General features: G+C 43.3%; 1 protein-coding gene across 2 annotated transcripts in view; it reads right to left on the bottom strand.

Moving 5' to 3' along the window:
• The window catches only part of ANXA10 (annexin A10), a 343,058-nt gene that overhangs the window by 294,539 nt on the left and 24,700 nt on the right, over positions 1-23,819 (bottom strand). Inside the window, exon 2 of one of the 2 annotated variants that reach the window (XM_078677668.1) lies at positions 12,115-12,209. The exons of the other annotated variant lie outside the window; for it this stretch is intronic. Coding sequence (XP_078533794.1) covers positions 12,115-12,209 — 95 coding nt within the window. The remainder of the gene's footprint in view (positions 1-12,114; positions 12,210-23,819) is intronic. 2 annotated transcript variants of the gene reach the window in all.

Genomic DNA, 23,819 nt, shown 5'->3' with positions numbered 1-23,819 from the left:
GGGCCTCCTTAAATAGTTTGCACCTGGTTACCACCTGCTCAGACTTGGTGGTATTGCGATTCTCAAAATTGCGAATTTCGTGAAATCGCTAATTGTGATATTTTCATGCAGTCCGTTTTGCGATATCGCAAATTGTGTGCTCAGGAATTGCAACATTCCCTATTGTTGAGCCACCTTTTGTGAATTAGCAGAAACATCACTAGGTAGTATGAATCGCAAATCTGCTAATCTCTGATTTTGCGATTAGCAATTTTGCGTACAGAATGTGTCTCTTACATAGCAAAGCTGTGTTTTGGGATAGCAAACACAGTTTTTTTGCGATTCGCAGTGTTTGCGATCGCAAAACAGCTTCATACATATGGCCCTAAATCACACATATGTAGCGCCTTGATAACACCTGCGTGCTGTGAGGGAGAAGCTGGAACTGCAGCTGCAAAGTGCACGTCATGGGCACTATTGCAGTAGATAACTGTGCTTTATTCAAGCTGCCAGTTTGTGGTCTCATTGGGCAATATACTTTTGATCATCTGGATATTCTTCTGCTACTGACACTAATAGACCAGTAGGCATTATCTGGAACAATGAAACAAATGGTAGCCGTATCTAACCACTAGCATACTGGCTGTTGGATTGCAGAAAATGCAGCTTAAATTAAGCGCCGGGGTGACATTAGCAAAGAAAGGAAGTGTTGCTGTAGAGAAGTAAGATGGTTGCTATGCGGCGGCGAGGTTGAGACCCTAATCTCTTTCTGTTCTGGACGTGTGGGCGGCCGGAGCCTGGCTGCAGGCCTGGAGGACACTTGCATCTGTCTGAAAGGGTAGTTAATGCCCTGGTTGTGATGCACCACTGGAAGCATTATGCAGCAAATACATAACAGGTAGCACTGCAGGAGAGGGACCCCTCTGCATTGGGGGACGTGGTGGCCTGTCGCTTGGGGGGGCTCAGTGAGTGAAACGGCCCAGGTCCACTGGGACCTCCCCGACCCAGCACTTAGTGTGAGTTAGAATGGAAAGACCCATCAAGCATTCCAATCACCTCCTGACGCAGTCCCCAAAAACAGCTTAACTGTCTGCTCATTTCCAGCACCACTGTTACGGGGAACACTCAGCTGCGGAGCTCCACTTTAGGTACAATTTGTGTTGCCCATTGTCTGGACCACCTGGGTAACTGACAGTCTTTGGACTGAGTGAGTGCCTGATAGCCTCTTAATGAGAGAGCAACAAGGAGTGCAGGCTATTTTTCCATAGGAGGAAGAAAAACCCACAAGGAAGAAAGCAAGAAGAGCACGGTGGAGGGAGAGTTTAAAGGTAGGAGAAACACAGGAGTGAGAAAGCAGCATGGATCAGTTGGGATTCCAGAGAAAAGCACAAGAGGGACAGAGAGCTTCATGGAGAGCAGTAGTGTTTTGCAGATGGAGAAACACACACAGAGAAAAGCAACATGGAGCAGGAAAGCATACAAGGGAAAGAGCAACACGGAGTGCAGGAGGTAGTGCATCAGTGACTCTGCTTCAACATGTGCTTTTAAATTTTATTAATAGATCTAGCATGTCACAGTGGTGCTGGTCCGACTACCTCACACTTTGATTTTGCTCGCAAGAAAGTTTCAGTCATAGTCATTGAAATAGCACTCATAATACACTGAAATTAAGAAAATGTTGCACTTATCAATCTGATACCTTGGTAGCTATGCATTTGTTAATAAAGTGTGTAGATTGTGGACCTTTTTGAAAGTTTTCATGTTAATTTCAGCGCCCGTCTTGCCTATACACAGCGCTGCAATTAACTTGAATACTTTCAAAAAGGCACCTAATCTACACCGCTCTATCAATTGGTTGACCATACGTCATGGATTTGCAGGGACAGTCCTGGTTTTTCACCACCTGTACTAGTAGATTTCGGTAAATTTGGCTTATGTTAACTGAAAACGGTGGGAGGTGCCTTTTTATGTTTTCCAAAGCAGGGACGGCTAGCAGCTGTTACAAAAATCTATTTAATTAACTGGCAAGATACTGGCTTTAAAATCTATATTTTATCAATGTTTTTAGTGCCTCTTCAGTAATTCTATGCTGATGAGCGCTGTTATTCTATGTGCTCCAAGTGAAAATTGTAGTCAGCTCTGCCAAGTACCACGCATCAGGCGTTAGACTAACGCATTTCAGTGTGGTGGTCTGAATCACTGCTCTGAAATGCGAAGTCACACATTTATAAATCCTCCTCCCATGCCAAGCCCAGTGCCAGTTAGTAATTAACACCACTTACAGAGAGCTGGCAGCGTGTTTGCACAGACTAGGGGTTGGCTCAGCTAGCTTTAGGGGCTACAATGTAACAACTTCACGTGTAGTGGGCTGGCGCCACATTCATCTTCACTGATCTCATGTGACAACGCAAGCGAATCAGTGTCTGCGGAATTTATCCTACGCCCAAGGTCTGATAGACTGAGACCGACTATGCACATACCTATAGGCACCCTGCCACCTGCGGTGCAACCATGCAGCATGACAGTCAGTTTACATTTGGCAGTGGGAACCGCGCATTGTTGTGCCGATCCGGGCTGCCCTAATGTGCCTATGGCCGCCCGCGACGCGACGCAGACTGCGGCCGCCATGGAAGTGGTGCTACTTCATGTTTAGCAGACAGCCTGCATGAGTCGTCGTGTCCTGGACCGTGGCATCTGTCCACAGCCTGGCCCGTGCAGGGGGAGTTGCCGTGGCAGGCTGCTGGCATCTTTAAAAGTCACAGGTGAGACCCTGGGGTGCAACTAGCCTTGAGTCTGGTATGTTGATATTAAACCCTGCCCATCCATACACATACCAGACATGGTATTGAAGCAGCCTAAGGATGTCGGCCGTAACGCAGGCTGTGAGCACCGAGTACCGTGCTAAAAACGTTCCCAGCACTGTGACATTTAAATAAACAAAGCGCACTTATGAATGCTTTTTCCTGTTCATCCTGCCATGCTTGTCACTTGCAGGCCCTTGGTAGACTGCGCTGGAAACTGAGAAAGTTTGGCGCAGTCCAGGATGGCGATATGAAATAATTTAATTAAAATCTTACCTGCTCATTTCCTCAGTCCCCTGCAGCTTCACAGACAGATTTATTTTGATAAACGTTGTTCAGTTGTTCGCTGAACAACCGTTCACCACATGCCCTTTTTCAATTGCATGACACAGTTATAGTGTACTGGCACCAGGGTCACCATCACGGCCCGAATGACAGCGAGCTGAGACTTAGAGCTACCCAGTGCAGTTTACTTTGGGACTCGGACTCAGTGCAGCCCCTAGCCCACACAGCTAGCAGCCCCTCTCTGCTGACACAGACCAAAGGCTGCATGTAATACCCATAATGAAGCACCATACAATCTATCTGAGGCCAGTCCTAAAAGGCCAGGCCCGGCATCTCTCCTGCAATGATCAGCAAAGCAACACCAATGACCCATAGCCCCATCTCAACCTGGCACTAATCTTGCTTGGCACAGGTGAGCTGAACACTGCGGATGTGAATGTGGTTAAGATGGACTGTTAACGTTGGTTCTGATGGATATGAATGGAGTTAGTTCTAATGGCTGTGTGGTGTTTGAATGCAGTGTGTGGGGCAGGTAGGTTCATTTTGGGAAGGGGGTACTAGTGTACTGGGTAGAGCCATGATGATTTTGCTTTAATAAAAGTGTCACTCAAAGCCATTGAAATGCCACTCATAAATGCACTCAGGGCACAAGTGGGGGGAACACGTGGGTGGACGGCATCCACCAACTTTTTTCACAGGGTGAACGCCGTCCACCCAGCCAAGAATTTGGGCTTCACCGAATAATGTGCTGAACTCGTCCTGGTGTATTTTCCAACAACGGGACACTTTCAGCAGCACCTGCACGTTGTCTGATTTCCATCTACAACAAGCAACAACGTGCAGGCAGGGACGGGGCTTTTTTATTTAAGACTCCTGCTGGGCTCATAATAAAGGCAAAATTTGAGCGGTCATCAGGCCTCTTTTTGTTCGAGTCTCTTGGCTGTGAGCAGTCAGGCTCCTCACACCTGAGGCAAATGAAGCATGAAACAGGCTCAAACCTTGTTAACTCTTCACACTTACTTAAGTCCCTATTTAGGAGATATGCAAGCACTGTAAGAATATCAGATGTGTTGGTCTTTCCCAGTGTTTACAAAGAGCAAATTGCATGTATATAGAGCTTACTTCCCCTGAGGTGGCGTTGAAATAATTTAAGTACCACTGTTTTTTCTTGTATAGCCCTACTCATTCCAATTCAGGGTGTCAAAGTGCTTTACATCATCATGTGCATATTACATGTACAATAAATGATATACATTTGAAAATTAAAGTACAAGATATGTTACATAAAACTGGGGGATTGCAAGGTGTAGAAGTCACATATCCTCATCCATAGCTCACTGTGCCATTATCCACATAATGCGCTCAAACGTACACATGATAGACCCAATAAACATATATCTGAAGGCTTTAGATCTGATGTCACTTCTTGTGATACCACTTCCTCGAATGTCATGGCCTGTGATGCCACTTTCTATCATGTCAATTCTTGTGATGCCATGTGTGACGTCACTTTCTGTGATGTCAATTCCTGTAATGACATTTGTGTTGTCAATTCCAGTGATGTCATGTGTGATGTCAATTCCTGTCATGCCACGTGTGATGTCATGCGCCGTGATGTCGTGTGCCTTGATGTCATTTGCATACTGCCTAACTAGGTAGGTCCCCCCACTTCTTTTTTTACGACTTGTGCCCTGCTTGCACTGAAATTTTTAAAATGTCACACACAGCAATCTGAAATCTTGGCAGCTATGTGTAGTCCATTTTCTGTTTGTGTGAAATGTCCCAGTTCTTGGCTCTAAAATCCTGGTCACCCTATCTATCAATCAACAAAAGGCACACAGCAAGCCTAACAGCACTTCACAATCCCTAATATATATTAAGGATTGTGAAAGCATACGTTGTGCTATTAGGCTTGCTGCATGCCTTTTGTTAATAGAGCGCAGCAGATTGTGTGCCTTTTTGAGAGTATTCATGTTAATTTGCAGCTCTTGACATGGGTGCACAGTATAAATATCGATTCCGAAATATCGACCCACAGAAATATTGAGTTGGAAATATCGAAGGTACAGAATATCAAGGTCAAGAATATCGTTGGACAGAATATCGACCCTAAGGTAGATAATATCGAATTTTTTTATATCAATGTAAGTAATATCAAAGTTAGTAATATCGATATCAAATATATCGATGTTACTAATATCGATATATGTATTTTTATTATGTATTTTATTATGTGTTTAATATGTATGTGTTATATGTTTTTTGTGAAGTATTCTACTTGTTTTGAATTATACGTATTATATTTTTATATGTTAATATTGTTATTTTTAAGTCAATTTTGTGCTTTAGTACCGTAGCGGGTTGTGGGTTTATAGGGGAATAGGGTAGGAAGTAATTTAATTATACTAAATTAATTATAAATTTTTAGGAATTATAACTACATTTTAATGCATTTTTGCGTTTAATTTCTGTAGCGGGTTGTGGGTTTATAAGGGAATTGGGTGGGAAATAATTTAATTGTAATTAAGTTATGATTTATTTTTATTTATTGGTAATGATCATTATTTTATTTTTAATTAATTATTAATTGGTATTGAATTTTCTTAATTGGTAATTAATTTTTTAAATTGGTAAATAATGTTTGTAATTGGCAATTAGTCAATTAATTGTCAATTAATGTTTTCAATTGGTAATTCATTTTTTTAATTGGTAATAACATTTTAATTGGCAAATAATATTTTTAATTGGCAATAAAGTTTTATTAATTGGAAATTATTTTTTATTAATTGGCAATTAATGTTTCATAAAAAGTATTATTTGTGATACAAAAGCATTTTTGTATTGTTTATTATTTTTAATTGCTAATCAATGGTTAATATTTAATATGTTTTGTGTTATGGAAAATATTTTATTGTTCAATATTTATTATGTGGTCATTAATATTTATTGGTATTTATTATTAATTTATTGTTAATTAATTATTCAATTGTAATTATGTTTTATTAATTATTAATGGGTATTTGTAAATGATGTAGTTATTTAAAAATGTAATTATTAATTATTTTACGTATAAAAATTATTTATAAGTTATATTTAAGTTCTACTGTTGCACTCTCTGGAGCGGGAATAGCAATTTTTACCCCTACGCTGTCCAACGCTTTCCCTACTGTTGCACTCTCTGGAGTTGGAATAGTAACTTTTATTCCTATTCTATCCAACCCTTTCCCTACTGTTGCACTCTCTGGAGTGGGAATAGTAATTCTTACCCCTACGCTATCCAACGTTTTCCCTACTGTTGCACTCTCTGGAGTTGGAATAGTAATTTTTACCCATATGCTATCCAACGCTTTCCCTACTGTTGTGCTCTCTAGAGTGGGAATAGTAATTTTTACCCCTACGCTATCCAATGCTTTCCCTGCTGTTTCACTCTCTGGAGTTTGAATAGTCATTTTTACCCCTACGCTATCCATCGCTTTCCCTACTGTTGCATTTTCTTGAGTGGGAATAGAAATGTTAAGCCCTACGCTATCCAACATTTTCATTACTGTAGTTTTTTGTGGACTTTGAATAGACGTTTTATTTATTTAGCTATTTAATATTTGTTGTATTATTTTAGATAATGTAGTATATAATTAATTAAAAAATATTGAAAGTATATTTAATTTTTTTAATTTAATAAACATCATTATTTACTTTTTATTGTTATTGTTTTATGTGTGTAGATGTTGTAATGTATAATATTTTTAAATAAATTATAAGTTACTAAAATAATTATTAAAACTTAGTATTAAGTAAGTAAATATTATATATGTTATGTATATGTTTAATTAATGTTGTATTATTATATATGTATTATTTAATAATTTTAAACATTATGAATTATTTTTTACTATGTTTTTTTTATTTCTAAGTATTATTTACTTTATTTAACACATTTTTTTAAAGAAAAAAAACAATATTTTTAATTACGATATTTTTAACATCGATATTTTATTCAGATATTTTTGTACTTACCATGTTGTAGAAATGTAGGTAGGATGTCGATGTTCTTGCCTTCGATATTCCTACGTCGATATTTCTGTAGGTCGATATTTTGTATGTCGATATTCTGTCAGTGATTCCTTGACATGCTTACACTCGAGGCTGCATTTAACATAAACATTTTCAAAAAGGCACACAAACTGCTGCACTCTATTAAGAAAAAGCATGCAGCAACCCAACAGCACGACTTTTGCTTACACTAATACATATTTGTGATTGGGAAACCACATGTTGTGCTGTTGGGCTTGTTGCATGACTTTTGTTGATAGAGCATGGCAAATTGCGTGCCTTTTTGAAAGTTGTCATGTTAATTGAAGGGCCCGACATGCTTACACACGGGTTTGAATTTAACATGAAAACTGACAAAAAGGCACATAAACTGCCGCGCTCTGTTAAGAAAAGGCAGGCAGCAAGCCCAACAGCGTGCTTTCACAATCACTAATATATGGTAATGATTGTCAAAGTACACGTCGTGCTTTTAGGCTTGCTGCATGACTTTTCTTGATAGAGCGCGAAGGGGGGCAGATTGTCTGGTTTTCTTCAAGTATTCATGTTAATCGCAGCCCCCATCATGCTTGTACAGGGAGCTGCGATTAACATGAATACTTGCCTCTGGTGGTGTGTGCGCTTCAAAGAAGTCACTGCACGCTCAGATTCAAATAGGTGGGCGGGCAGAAGCGTGGGCGAGCACCTTAAAGGGAACAGTGCATGACACACAATGTCTCTCCATTGCACCAAGGGCTAAGACCCAGCGACTTTGGAGGCCCATTATGGAGCAGTCTCATGATCTACGCATCCTTCTACTCCCTTAAGTTTACCTGCAGAAGTTGCTAATAATAAAGATGATTAGAAGCTTTACAAGACTAGTTAAAGCTGTTTCCTCTTGTACAACTCTGTACTCACTCTTGCTCCCAACGCCTTGGAATGTACCAGGGCCAGTTATAGAATTATCAAAAGTCTACATGTTATCAGAACACCTCTTTTTCTGCAGGAAATCAGTGCATTCTGAACTCATGCATTCTGATTCAGTTCAATTAAACAAATCAAACTAAAAAACACCTGAAAACAAATGATTTGTAGAAGCGAAGGCCAGAAATGGAAAACTTGTGAAAAAGTACCATCTGATATTAGGACGATATTCTCAAAATAGAAACAATAGTACCCCTCATGAAGTCATTGACACTGTACAGTTTAGAGGCTTCATTACAATCTCCTGATGGAAGAAGGAAAAACTATGGGCCTGATGAAGTTAACTCTGTCAAATTATGGAGGACAATACCTCAGCCTGCCTGTGGGATCTGCCCCTGCCACATTTAGAGTTGTCTGTGGATAACTCTCTACATTGACAGGAAAGTTTGTCATGGTGGTTCCTGTCTAGGCAGGAAAAGTTTGATGGATGATATAGTCAGACATGATGACCGGCTGTCAAATGTTTCAAATGTTTTTTTGTTTTTCTAAAACAAGTTCCTAAAGCAGGAGTTTATTTTTGCAAAACAAAAAATGAATGACCCGCACAAACTGGGAGTTTTCTCCCAGGGTGTCGGAAACATTCTTTATTTTTGCTCTTCATTACAGTCAGGATTTACTCTAAATAGGGTGGAAAGTATAAAGTCCTCACTTCAACTACCCCTACTCAGTCAGGCAGCCAGAGGAAGTATTATGCTGAGGAGCCAAGAGCAAAGGAATGTGACTATAATTAATTACACTGAATGAGAAAGACATATATGCCACAAAACACAGAAGAAAAGAAACTCACAGTTATTTTATTCATTGACTTTATTTCAAATATTGTAAGTAATACGACACTGAATAAATAGAGACATCTTGTTACCTCCACTTATTTTCCAGACAGGGGATGTGGATTCACTGTGGAGGTGTCAGAACTGATTTCGCCGCCACCCTATCGGGAAACGGGACCGCCCGTGAGGGCGGGGGTCCCGTGGGGGCAATTAAGATGCGCAGCCGCAACAGTGGAGGGTGCATCCTGCATTCCTGTCATTGTGGTGGGCGGTGCACTCAGCACTGCCCGCCACAATGCCAGGAAGGCATGTTGTGAACTTCCATGCACAACATGGCAGGCACCGTATGGTGCCTGCCATGTTGTGCATGGAACTGCTGGGAGGTACCATGGGTACCCCCCATGTGCACCCCCCAACCCCCAGAGTCCCTGGGGGCCTGCAATGGGCCCCCAATGTCAAACACTGCATGCCTTTCCGTGGCGGCAACGAGGCATGTCCCCGCCTGCATAGTAATATGGCTTGTGGTGTCTAACAGTCACCGCCACCATAATAAACCTTTTCCACCCGGTCAACTCGTTGACCGGGCGGAAAGGCGTCGGACGGACTTTCTGTCCGCCGGGGTCCCCTCCGCCATAGTAATATGGCAGGGGAATTGGGTGGCGGGCGGGGTTGGATCACGGGCGGATCGCCACCGCCAAGCGGGTGGTGGCGATCCATCCGTGATCCTAATGGGCCCCTTTATCTTCTTTAAGAAGATCTGCCCCTCACTCCTAACACCTATCCTTTGTCGTCACTCAGGAAGAACTAATCAGCAGTGCTTTCCTAACAAGGATGTCCTAGAATTTCCGTGGTTAGCCGTTTATCCATCCTCCTTCAATCTTTGGATCTCCACCCTCCAGCCACCGGGATGCAGTCAATACACTTTCACTGTCTAGGGAAGCTGTATCTACTCTCCATCATGTCATGGAAAATGCAGTTTAATTTCATGTCCATGCACTGGACATACCTTGGTCCGTTTGTTTCTGGGGTGGGGTGAGCTTCAAATTTCCCAACAATCACGCCAGCATATTCTGGTAAAATGCATTATTTCATAAGCAGAGCATGGAGGGGCTTAAGGGGCAGTGGGAAAAAATGGCAGTGCGGATTGTTAGGTTTACTTAAAGGAAGATATATTGTAAAATACCCAACAATTAGTCTAAAACGAATTAAGGGATATCCCAATAATATTTCTATTCTTGGATTCCCTTGTCAGGATTAAAAAGTTAATTGATACCATGGGATGGTGGTGAAATGAGTGTATTATGCACCCTTCACCCCTCTGTTCTGTACAATGGTCGACATGTTTCAGCCGGTACCCGTGTCTTTAAAGGCTTTCATCAGGACTGTTGGATCCCTATGCTGCTGGGGGTCGCGTAACTAGTTAGCATGGAGGAGTCTTGTTCCTTATCCGAATTAACCAGACAATTCACCCCACCAAGTAAGAACGGCCATGCATCAGTTTTAGACTTATTATCTGCACCTTTTCTTGGATCCTTCTTTTCCTTCTCTAATTGTTTGTTTTGTCTCTCCCACCCTATTGCTCCGCCTCAAGCGTTGTCCTGCGCTGAGGCGTCGCAGCAGCCCTATGATGAAGCATGCCAAAATTCGTTGAGGGTGAGGGCAGTTTTTACAAAGTGATGTGCTTTGCTACACCTTTACTGTAGATTGTGACTATAGAAATATTGCGACTATAGGAACCTTACTTCTTTTCTGTGTGTTGCTACTATCATAAGTTCTACCAAACTTGAGATGTAGATGACGTTTAACTCTGTTGTGACCTTGTTTTTGCTCAGAATCACAATTGCTTTCTTGAGACTGGGGTAAGTTGACCATTGCATGATTTTGCAGAGTATATATCTCATGATTAACAGTGTTCTTGATAACTGTGATATATGGCAAAGTATACCTGATATTCATGTTGTTTTGGTTCTAATGTGTTTATAATACAAAAGGAATTTTTATTTATTCCTGTGTGGAGTTTCTTTTTGGAAGCGGAGTAAGGAAAGAGAGAAGAGAAAAAGAGAGCCAGATGAAGATTTGGTCCTGGGGCAGACAAACTAGACAATCAAAGTGAAGCTGCAGGGGATAGTTTTAAGGGTACCTTAGGGCTGTGGAATATAAAATCACTTAACATTTTATTGTTGATAAGGTAGGGGCTGGGAGATGTATAGATCAGAAGCTGTTTGGAAGGTGGGTAAGGGTAAGTAATAATTGTTAGTGTGTAGTTTAGGGCATGCTATAATGTGCGACTCAGCCGAAGGATGTAAAAGATGTGAGCCCAACTTGCTCTTTATTAAAGCAGCCTTTTACATAGCAGAGCAGGTGTGGCATATATTATTTGCCCCCCAAAGAGGACTTTGGTGGGAGTGGAAGGAAGGGCACTGTGTGGCATAGAGACTCAGGGAGGAGTGACAAGGTGGTGTGAGGTGATGGCACAGGAGTCGCCATCCTTGTGATTGTCATTAATCACAAGGATGTGGCAAGGTCATCATCCCATCGCACACAACAGCCCACCCCTGCCCTGGTACATGGCAGGGAAGTATTGAGAGCGAGTTGGCACAGGGTGTATCTCTGTATGGTTTAACTGAGAGCAAGTGGTAGGAGGGCTCACAAAATGGAGATTTGGAGAAGCAGTATAAAGAAAGGTGGGAGAAGTAGCGAAATGGAGAAGACGAAAGGAGAGACAAGGGGGAGGACTGGTGCTAAGGTGGTCAGGCTAGACAAGCAATGTAAAGTGAGGGTACAGGAAGGCTATAGGACACAGTGCTGGTTAAAAGTTTATTGTTGATAAGAATATGAGGTGGGAGTTATACGTGTGGGAAGTTATTTTGAGAGTGGGGTAAGGGCTAGTAGTAATTGTTAGTGTGTTGTTTAGGGCAAGCTAGATTTCACTTCTCAGCCGAAGGATGTGACTACGTAAGCCCAACCATTACCCAATTAAAGTGTCATTTCACACACCAAAACAAGTGTGACTTGTATTATCCCTCCCGATACTGGGACAGCGCTGAAGGGCAGTTATTGTAGGAAGATCAGGTGAGTTGGCATGTGTACTAGTTCAAGTTTTACTGCTATCAATGAGTGCTATTTCTATTAAAAATAAATTCTCAGACGCTATGGCATTTGCTATATTCTGAGCATTTTCAATTAGTGTGCCAGATTCCTCTGAGAGTCCAGAGGATTTGGCTTGTAAGCAAACCTTGCAGAATTTACATAGGATTAAAGCATCATACCCTGCCGTACATGCTCCTGTAAGCCTCAGCAATCATGAGTCTTTGTGCATTGCTGCGCTGCGTTAGAATGTCAATCAACACGTCTTTGTCACAGCCTGCAACAAAATAAACAGAACCACCAATTAACAAGTGCCTATAATTCTGTTTTCAATACAAAAGCAGGGATCAATGTCTATAACATATTAATAATGGTACACTCTTTTGAGCACTATGTTCTTCTAAACTGACCATTAGGGTATTACAGCACTGCCATTCTTTCAATGCATTGAAATTTCCCTTACAGATGTTTAGCCCATAACCCAATACCAAATTGAGCAGTCCATGGAGAACCCAAAGGAAAAACACAAACAATGACATTGAGGGCCTGCCAACTCATCAGAATGAAAAGCAGATCACAAGATGCTAGACTGCTTTAAGCCATGCATTCTCTTCCAGAAATTGTTAGTGCAATTGTAAGCCTCCTCTGCTAACACACTTCCACAGTGCCTTTGAAGGGTGATCCCTGGGTTCTAACTGGTGCAGAGGTGATGATGCCTCAGTTTTGTAGAAAACAGCAGCAGAACCCACATCTGAGGCCCAAAACTTAGAGAGGGCACCTCGGTCAAGGGTAGCTCTCACAGAAGGTACAGTTAGGCAGAAGCAGGAGAGTTTTAGGAAGTATTTTGTGTCCCTGAGATGTCAGAAACCAGGAGGCAAGCCAGCAAGCCCTTGGAGATCACTTGGAGGGATAGCAGAGTCCAACTCTCTTTCAGCAGAGTCAGGGAGAAACAGGCAGCAGGCCAACAAGTAGAAAAGCAGTCCTTCCAGAAAAGCAGTACAGTTGAGTCCTTTAAGCAGCACAGAATCCTTCTGACAGAGGTTCAGTTCAAAATCCAGACGTGTCTGATTTTAGGAGGCTAGAGACCCAGTAGTTATACCCAAAAATGCCTTTGATGTAGGGGGTGACTGCAAAGCAGCTCTTTGATGTGCAGAAGGATCCCTTTTAACCCAGTCCTGTCTGCCAGGCTATCTGTGGGGGTAAATTGGGACATTACCTATTGAAGTGTAAGTGTCAGCCCCTCCCGCTCCTCCCTGCCCAGAAAGATCCACCAGAATGCGAATCAATACTGATGAGAGCTCAGAATGCAGATGAGCCTCACCTTCCTATGTTTGTAGCTGTCTAGGGAGAATGCACACACTGTAGCTGTCACGCAACCCAGACGCGTATTGTAGACAGGCTCAAAAGCACAGAGAGTTATATGCATTGAAAGTGGCAATTCTAAAACTGTCCCACTTCACCAGTATAGAGGATTTGTCATCACCATTCCAAACATATGAAACATGAAAAAGCGACTCTTCTGCGATCAGGAATTACAGCTGAAAAGTGTATTAAGGAATTCCCAAGACTGGCCTATGAGAGGAGTAGGCCCCACAGTAGTGAAAAATGCAATAGGCTGTTTGTCACTACCTGGACATACAAAAGAAAAAAGTATATGTTCTACCTTTTACTTACATAGCACCCTGCCCTTACTGTTACTTAGGACCCACCTTAGGGTTGACATATGTAATAAAAGGGGAGTTTAATGCTTGACAGGTAGTTTTAAAAGCCAAGTTCAAGTGGCAGTAAACTGCACACACAGGCCCTGCAGTGACAGGTTTGAGACAGGTTTGAAAGACTAATTCTGTGCGTGGCACAATTAGCGCTATAGGCCCCTAGTAGCGTTTAATTTACAGGCCCTGGGTATATGGTATACCACTTTACAAGGGACTTACAACTTATTCAAATATGCCAAACAGGCCTAAACAAATGATACCATGTTTAGAGGTGAGAGCACATGAACTTCAGCACTGGTCCACAGTGGTAAAGTGCCCAGAGTCCTAAAGCCAACAAAAAGAAGGTCTGAATAAGAGGAGGAGGAAGGCAAAATGTTTGGAATGATCCTTCAGAGAGGGCCATTTTCCAACATACATGATAAACCACTAAATCAGGTAAATTTATGTATCAATGGGTCTAAGTGATTTTGTGGATTTCTAACATACAAAGTAACATAGTCTGCATACATAGATACCAAAATGCGGCGGGACGTAAAGGCTAGGCCCCTGTGGGTGTGGTGTTATCGAAGCTGCGCCACCAAGGGTTCCATAGCAATGGCGGAGGATAGTGGACACCCCTTGATACTGGGATGGGAGGGGCTATAGTACCATTAACATGTACGCAAGCAATTAGGTTAATAAATCTGGGGCTCATTTAGAGGTGCAACAGTAGTGCGAACAAATAAGGGCTATACTAAGGAATCAAACAGCTTAGTGGCATCCAAAAACATTGTAGCCGTGAGGAGCACAGGATCAATAGTGTGTACCAGAGCAAAAAAGGTACACAGGTTATATGCTGTCGATCTTCTGGGCACAAACCCAACTGATTTGGCCGTGTGATGTGTGGTACAAGCTGAAGTAGGCGCGCAGCAATCAGTTTTGCAAGAATTGTATTATTCATAATAATCATGGACAAAGGGCGATATGACTTGTCTGGCTGGAATATTGTAACAATCAGAGCTTCATGCCAGTAGGGGTGGGGGACACCTGCTGCAATGGATTCCTCACAGAGTGCAAGGAGATGTGGAGCAATACTCCTGGTCCCATCACACTTGCTAAGCATCACACCTCTGCAAAGAAGCAGCGGTTGTCTATATTTGGGCCATACACAGAAATTAGTCTAATCAGATGCCCATGTAAATTTCCCGAGAGTAGTACATTCCTACCCTGTTTGTCACAGAGGGCTCAATATGCACCCCAAGGATACCCTTTGTAAATGATGATGGCTACTACCAGAGCATCGTTGGAGTAACATGCTACTTGGCATTCTCCGATCCAAGCCTCTACCAGGTGCATTCTATTATCCTTAGTGAGATATAACTCTTGCAGCATGCAAATGTCTATTTAATTCCATTGCAGGTAGGCTAGCACGTGGCGCACCTTACGCCTGTTGTTAAGGCCACAGATATTCCATGTCAAACATTCAGCCTTCCTCATATTGGTGCCAGAAGAGAGCAACACTATTCAGGAGAGCCCTAGGGAGTGCTCAACGGGTTTCTCAGAGGATGTCAGTACCTTCAGGACATCGCTCACCCCTGGCTTGGGACTGTTGGAGGGGAAGGAGCAGGCCTGCTACAATGCTTTTCACACAGCAAGAGGATGATAAGTAAATTGATCGGCTGGACTACTGCACTCATTGGTAGGAATAAACAGGTAAATTAGGATTGTAGATGAGTGTCTATAGATGACAAATATAGGCCCACCTCACCTTGGGGAGACATAAGAAGGCTGATACTCCTCCTCGGTATATTGGTGGATGAGGCCAAGCAGCATTGCAATCCGCAGACAGTAAGTGGCAGGCACCAAGGGCCAGTAGCGGGCCCCCCACCAGCATTATACAGGTCTCACTTTCTCAGGCATAGGTCAGCGCATGTCTAACAATGCACGGTCCCCCCTGTAGAGTGGTCATGCAGAAGGTAACAAACAGGTCCCAGTGACCAGGGATTGCCACAGGCAGGTACACAGAGGACGCAGGGGAAAATGATCTCTTTTCACCGTAGTTCATATGAGGCAGCTTCCATGGGGCCCATTGACCTGGCAGGGCCTAAGGGTCTTACAGCTGCTCCTTCAGGCAGTCAATTTGTCAGAGGTCCGTCAAGGTCGTAGGTGGCGCAAGGTGTGTCCTAATCCCTTGATGGATTTCCACATCAGCTGGTGTGACACTGTGTAGCTGTCTGGGCAGTAAATCCATTTTCTGGCCTAGCCCGTCTCTCGTGGCTGTCCGGGGCTGACGCTAGCAGCAAATGCTTGTCTTGTCTGAAGGGGTTACTCTGCGGTGGTATTGCCACCCTACTGTACCCGTGGGTGTTCACTGACATCTGCCCACTTAATGCCACAGCCACAAATCTCAGCCTCCAAGGTTTCACCGCCAATGACAGCATGGCGGTGAGCCCAAAAGCCATCGCAGCTGCACCCACATGTGACGGTAATATTGGTGTTCCGTCAAGGTCCCAGGTGGGGGCAAAGGAAGCCACTCAATTCCTCAATGAGCCTCCACAGTGGCCGGATTTTCTCTGCTCCAAAGGCCCTTGCAGCGATGTGAGGCAGCTAGCAGGGAAATAAATCTCCCATCCAGCGGAGTCCATCTCTCGCGGCTAGCCACTGACCTGTTAAGCAGTTCTGGATTCTCTCCTGGATCCGGCTCTAATAACAAATGTCTTCCCCACCCAGAAGGGTAATGCTGCAGTACTGTTGTTTCCCTACCTCACTCGTGGGCATTCGCTGGTCTATGCATACTCACCCCCACTGCTCTGGGTCCCAGCATCACAGGTTTCCCATCCCGCAGCTGCGCGGCTGGCGGGCCCGGCTCCTCATCTCTGTCCTTATTGTAGTGACCTGCTTATCACTGTTCTAGTTGTTGTTGTCAGCACCAGCCTCTCCCAGAGGGCTGGCTTACACCTCACCCCACACCCATCCAACACAGGCATCACAGGACATGTGACCCCGTCAATGATACTGGGCCAGTAATACTAACTATCTGTGTGTATGTCGTGACTCCTAATGCATGGGGGCCTAGGGCCCCACACCATTGCACTTATCAGTGAGGAGAGCGGCAAGGCATCCCACAGCCTTCAACTATCCCAGAATGGGAGCACCGCCGCCAATACACCGCACAGCCTCAACACTTATCAGGTGGCTCACCAGCTGCAGCCGCTGCACGGCTCGTTCTTCTTCGAGGCCCACGCTGGGGTCTCACCCATGAGGTAGGCCCAGACCAGCTCCTTGACTCATTCCGCAGCAATCACCCGCACCGCTGCTACCAGATTCCAAATGTAGGGTGCCTTATCATCTGCACCATCAGTAGCATTCAGGTACACCCAGGCAGCCCTCGATGACATGGTCAAAGTCAGATAAATTACGGATTAAAGTCTCCAGCCGACAGAGGCTCACATAATGTCAGCCATCTTGCAGGCAGGCTCTCTAGCACCGCCCAAATAGGTACAAAACATGGGCACAACCTTGTGGTAAATGTGTGACTACAGAGGGTGTCTGCTCCATCATTACCAGGAAGAATATTAATCTCACTGTTAGGGTACTTTTAAATTCATCATAGTAAGGCATGGAAACATCACTAATTGGCTTGTATGCTTGTGTACAGGTAGTAGGGATATACAACAGCCCTGACGAAAGTATCTCACCAGCATGGGCTTCTAATTGGGCTGAAACATGTTGGCATCTCTATGGATGTGCGAGTCATAATCACTCAATACACATAATGTTTCACGTTTCAACCTTATCTATGGTACTTTGAAAATAATAATTATTTAGGGTTTACCTAGAGGTCATTTGAATCACCTGGATCCCTCTCTATATCCTGTAGTCTCTCATAAAGAACTTCTCCAAAAGAAGATGAGTCCATCCTGATAGTGTTATCTCACCAGAACGAGGTAAGGTTACCAAGGATGGAGTGTGCTTCGATATATGGGTGAAGTTTACTTATTTAGAAAAACTGGCCTGTACTGGCCATCTGTCTAAGGGTTCCCAGCAGGAATTATCACACTCTTTAAGTTACATTGTTTTGTAAGAGAGGCCATACAATAATCTTCTTTTTTTTTCTCTCACTCGCTAGTTTTGATATTAAGTGACTGTCTACACCCCCGGAGGCCGCTGACATAGTTGACAAAGGGGAATGTGCCACAATGGAACACCTTGACCTTTTGAGATAATTTACAGCCCAACTTGTGGGTCAGTAACTCATCAATGGTGTGCACCGCTGTTCAAACCACAAATCACTGATACATTGCTTTCTCAATTAGAAGTAGGAGAGGGATGCCCTTTCATGCCCCAATCCTATTTGCACTTCTATAAGGATTGTAAAAGCTCTGGGCTGCTTACTTTACAGAGAGAAGGAATCTGTGATCAGATCCAGTCATGTTGGGGAGAAATACTAGCTGGAACACAAGCATGGGCACACTTAACACTGAGTCCTACACATGTGCATTTATTGGTAACTTTATCCCTACAAGACAAATGGGTGGCTTTGTGCTATCATTAATAGAGATTCTAAACCAAATGGCTTAGTTCTGAACACACTGTTATAGTGAAGTCCTGGTTGAAACGTTGACAAGTTTCTCTGGCTGTAAAGTGGTTGAATTCAGACTGGGAGTTCTTTAACAATAGTTAGTGGTTTCACCTTCTTATTAGACATACATCATGTGATTCTTATTTGTTTTATGGCAATGTTGAAATATTTGCACCACATTGAGTACTGCACTGTTTGCACTCCATTTCTTTTATTTTTGAATGCATTGAATATGTGTTGGGTAGAGTGGACTCATGTGTCTTCTACTTAAACATGGATTGTGTTTTCTGACAGAAAGAGTATGGTAATAATTTTAATTGCATTTTTATAGTGCTTACTATCCCTAACGAGGCATTGACCTGCTTAACGGCGAGTAGAACGGTACTCCAGATACCAAAGCTAAATGTTAATACAGTGGTACCCCTGGATATTTAAATTTGTTGTAAGTTGAAAGAAATACCAATTAGTTGAGGTTTCGTGATTTCAGAGAAATGGTTAGTGAGATAAGTAGGCTGGTGGAGGTTAGGTATTGTTAGATTGCAGGAAGGGTTTTAAAAATGGAGAGGCTGTGAACTATGAAATAAGATGACAGCCATTTGCAGAATTACAATAGGAGAAAATAAGACAAACAGGAATGAGAAGAGGCTAAACTCAGAAATAGAAGGCAAACAGAGGATGGAATGTAAGCAGAGGATAACTCTGAAAAAAGAAAGGAGTGGACTTCATCAGAGATAAGTTAGGGTCAATTTTTCATGCAGAGTTCTAGTAGTGTTGTTGGAGAAGGCTTTCTGAGATAGCAAACAATTGGAGCAAATAAGGTGTAAAAACATTATACATAGTGTTCCATGTCCAGGGCAGGTAGCTGAACGTGTGAGTCAGAGTATTTAGATCATTTAAACTTTAAGAGCTCGAGTCTGCTGTGTGCCTACCCTGGGACAGCCCTTACAAACATAGATTGTATCCCAACCTGGCTCTGGGAAGGATAAGTTTAAGAGCTTTAACTGAGAAGCCATATTGTGGGTAGTCACTCAAAGTCATAATGGTCTCTAGGGGGATTTACCATTGCAATAACCAGTTTCTTCATACCCAGCAGAGTCCAGTGCAGCGCTGATAACTTGGTTGGTGACCAAAGTGCCTTCCTTTAGAATGTTCCCAGAGTCTTGGTGTCTGTGTCGAGTGAGGTCATCCACAGACTACTTCATCCCCTCTGAGGACTCTGATATTTCAGGACTGCTGATTCTGCAGGTTGACAATTTCCTCTCCCTGTGGTTGGACACATTTGTTTCCTTTAGGCATGCTCAAATCGTGGTGTTTTCCAGACTGGGGCATTCATTATTATTCTCAGTTTGTTTGCCTATTGGCGTGGGCGTTTTTATCAAATATAATTATTGGCATGTATGTTTCTTTTGTGGTAGAGATTACTGGCTGTCGCACTAGAAGAAGAGTTTCTATTGGAGGTAACAATAGCCACACAGCAGTCCATACCTCTGTAAACGGAAGGCAAGCAATATAATTAAGCCTCTTTTTATTCTTGGTCTCAAAATATTCTCCAGACTATTACATGTGCTGCCTTGATGTTTGATCATTTGAAGGACATGATTTTGAGGAGTTCATTCCTGATGGGATCCATCTTCTGCAGTTGAGTTTTTGTGTTTCTGTGGTATAATGTTAAGAATTATCAACATTGGGAAAACAACCTCTGCTTGGCTCTGCAGAGGGAGCACGCCTGCCCTTAGTTCACCATATCAGGTTCTGCAGGTTTTTCACTTTTTTCCGCAGCACACATGAGAAGATTGTGCACACACTTAGGGCTTCCTGTAGTAGAGAGTGTGACTTAAGGAGTGGCTCTGTAGTTTTGAAGGGCAAACCATGTGCTCCCTCGTTTCCTTCTTTCACTGAACATGACTATCATCAACTCAATGGACTGCTGAGGAATGACAGTCGTGGCAGCAACAGACTATAACTGAAGGAGATTTTGCCAGTCTAATGCCAGGGAGAGTCACTATCTGGCCTCTCCTGTATTTTTGAATTGGTCTGCCAGTCCCATGCAAACAGGTCCTACGCTCCATTTACGTACAACATAGATGCCACATTTATAGATGTGTCCTTCCGTGTGCGGAAGATGTGCAGTAAGTGTGTCCATTACATGTGTCTACATGTAGCTGTGACTACACAGAAGTTCATTTTGATTTCCTAAAACCCAAGTGGTGCATACGAAACAGATTAAAGACAGCCCCATACATCAATGTGAATTGCAAGGCTCCTCCAGGACAATCCTGAAGTGCTTTATAGAGGACTAGACTCTTGGGTGTTAAGGACAGGAAAGATAGGGAACATCTTAAGTGTATGAAAATTCTCCTGCCTTTTCCTAATCCATTGTCTCCTGGAAAGGTTACCCCTTGCAAATGAACAGGTAGTTACGTGGGTCAGCCTCTCCCACTTTTATACTCTAGTTTTGGGTGTCCCCTTGCAGGAGACCCCTTACTAAGTCCCTTCTGCACTTTCCTGCTGATACCCGACCAGAAAGACTATGGCTGGAACAGCATGGGGCTAATAAGCAAAAGGCAGAGCCTGCCTGACGTCAGCCAGTGTGCCAAGGTGTTTCTGCCAAAATCTGGAGGTCCACATCAGTACTGGTCAAGTAGCTCTTCTGTGACCCAGGTTTGTGGTACTGACCGCCAACTCCGCTTTGCTAGGTTCAAGATTAGAAATCTAGAAGTTTTACAAGTAAGCCAGCAGAAGTTACCCTGGGGTCTACGTTGAAGGAAGGAGATACCTGGCTGCTTAAGAGAGGCACTGGAGGTACCTTTGTACAAGACGCTTCCTAGAAGAGGGTTGTAGAAATAAGCCCAAAGAGCATCACACCTTCTGACTTCATGAGTAGTTCAATGCATTTTGCATTTAGTTTGTGATTTTTTTCAGCGCTGTGAACTTGATTTGTGCTCAGCTAGGGCTCTGAAGCCAATACTTGTAACCAGGGTTGCTTGTCAGCAGAACCCTTCCAAAGATGCATGGAATCTCCCAAATGGGGTAGAATCAAGTTTCTTTCTCTTCGTAGCTCCCCTCCCTTCAATTTGAACAATCTCAGCCCGTGTGAGGGCAAAACTTTATGTTCAATGCGAGTCTGGCGACAGGTTTCAATTAAATGGATGGAGTCTTACAGAGCCTGCCAAACGTGCAACCAAAGGAGGAGAGCTCATGAAACTGAATGTACTACATTCATACAAGGAGCAGTGACACTAAGGGTTAAAACATGATAGGCTGCAATTATAGTATTTGAATGGCGGACGGAACAACAGAAGTGTACACTCTTTGAAGCAGGACAGAAGGAAACATTCGAGGGAAAAGTAAGGAGTAAGGTAGCAGGAAATGTGGGAAATATTAGGAAATAACGATATCAATGTCCAGCTACACATCAAACAACAAAATATGGAATACCAGGTTATCCACAACAAGAACGCTTGGGGAAGACTGTGCTTTCACGCTGTTTTGTACTTTGCGCTGTTAACCGCATCGCTGCGGCAGCTATTCCGCCGCAGCGCTAAGTGGGCGGGGCGGCCGCATGCTGGTGACGGAACCGCTCCGTCACCAGCCGCAGTTGAGCTGTGCTCGTGACGGAGCGGTACCGTCATGGCCCCGCCCGCTCAATAGAACGCGCCGCGCAGGCCAAAATCAGCGCCGCGCAGGCGCGGCGGCGAGGCCATGATGGAACCGCTCCGTCATCAGCACAGCCCAACCGCAGCTGATGGCGGAGCGGTTCCGTCATCAGCATGGAAAGGGTTAAGGGCAGAATCATCGCAAAGGCCAAGAGCCTCGTCACTGCAGGTATTCACATTCCATCTAATTAGCATCACTAAAGGTAACAAGCATTTGCAATGCAACAGGTCTTGCATTTACACGAGTTTGAGCTATTGACATTGTAAATGACAATGCCTTTTATTTTTGTTTTCGTTTTTAAAACATAAATAAAAGGCATTGTAATTTACAATGCCAATAGCTTAAAGTTGCGTACATACGAGACCTATTGCATTGCAAATGCTTGTTATGGGAGACTGAAGACTCAGGAAAAAATAATGTGGTAACAATGGTGTCCTACCCAGGTGGCAGTTCTAGGCAGCATTAGAAATGCAGGACATGGCGGAACTACCGTCCCAAATACGCCTGCTTAGCTCCTGATCATATTAGAAAAATATTTATTCTATATTAATGGCTCGAATAGTTGTCCTTGGAACTGCCCCATGCACAATGAACTACCAGCCTTAGAAAGGCATTGCCTATGTTTGGGCGTTAAAGACCGACCAAACCTTAAGACTATTTTTTATTTCAAATGCAAGGTTATCCAGCCAGGGTGGAGCTGGAGTAACTGTGGCTATTGTTAGTGCTGAGCCGCCAGCTTGTGGTGTCTCAGACACCCCACACCTGCTGCTGAGCCAGCACTGACTCGAGCCTCCATTTTGTGGCCGGTCAGCGTGGGCCGCCATCTTGAGAGGGCTTGGTTTTTAAGCATGCCTGCAGGGAATGTTCGTTTCTATACCATAAAAGCAACTATGGTTATTTTTTTTCTTTTAACCAGATAAGGTTTGCTTTGGATAATTATTCCGAATGGAAAATAAGGAAAAATAAAAATACACAGATTTGCATTTTTGTACTCTGTTTAAGTGGTGAAATATGTAACACACATTTTTATGACTATATTTTTTCCACTTAATTTTGATAGCTATGTATTCTTTCCCACATAAAGATTTAGTGAGGTGTGTTTAAATTGTGATCAGTCAGCTCATAACAAAATGGCAGCCTTGATTACATAATGCTGATAGGAGCCGCCCCACAGCACTGGTGGGAAGAACATTGTTTAAAGAAATAAATGGGAGGCTGCCTGTGTCAATACTGGTGCACCGGATAGGAGATGTCGGGTGAAAGGTACGAGGCAGCACACAGCACTGCTAGGAAGTGCACTGTATGCACACAGAGGTGGGGAAGGCAGACTGTGGCTGCGGGGTCCTATGAAGTCAGCATGTCCTGCCCTGAAAGCAGCATCATAAACAAAGAAGTGCAGCCAAAGTGGACGTCGCTGAAAATGAAAAGAAAAGAATGCTTACTGTCTTTTAAAGGAGAGCGTATAAAGCCACCAGTAAATGATCCAGTCAGGGTGGGCAGGGCAAAAAGTGGACAGGGCGGTAACCAGGAGGGACTAAAAAGCCTCAGTCACAATCAAAAGACATCATTTATCATAACCAATGATGTAAATTGATGCACACCAATGGAAATAACGGGCGGAGACAAAACTCAACTTCTTAATGTATATTGATTACAAGAAGCCCTCGCAGAGCTAGCAGCGCATGCGTGCTGCAACGCCAGGCGAGACCTAAAAACGCATTTCGAAAGCTGTGTTTAAGGATGTTTGTGATAAACAAAGGCAATAACACCGAGCAACTGCTGTGTGCCATTTATGTGTTGGAAGCTGGGGTTGATAAAGGCATATAGAAAAGACTGTAGTAAATCACACCACCATTCTTCTCGAATTTCCTGTGAAATCAACTAAAAATACAATGTGGAATATTCATTCTGTAATATCCTTAGGTAAACCTCTCCATGCATACTGTGGTAATCA

The sequence above is a fragment of the Lissotriton helveticus genome, chromosome 2_1 (genome assembly GCF_964261635.1).
Source record: "Lissotriton helveticus chromosome 2_1, aLisHel1.1, whole genome shotgun sequence".
Lineage (NCBI taxonomy): Eukaryota > Metazoa > Chordata > Amphibia > Caudata > Salamandridae > Lissotriton > Lissotriton helveticus.
The sequence above is the reverse complement of the archived record's forward strand: the minus strand, read 5'-3'. Positions and strand labels throughout refer to the sequence as shown.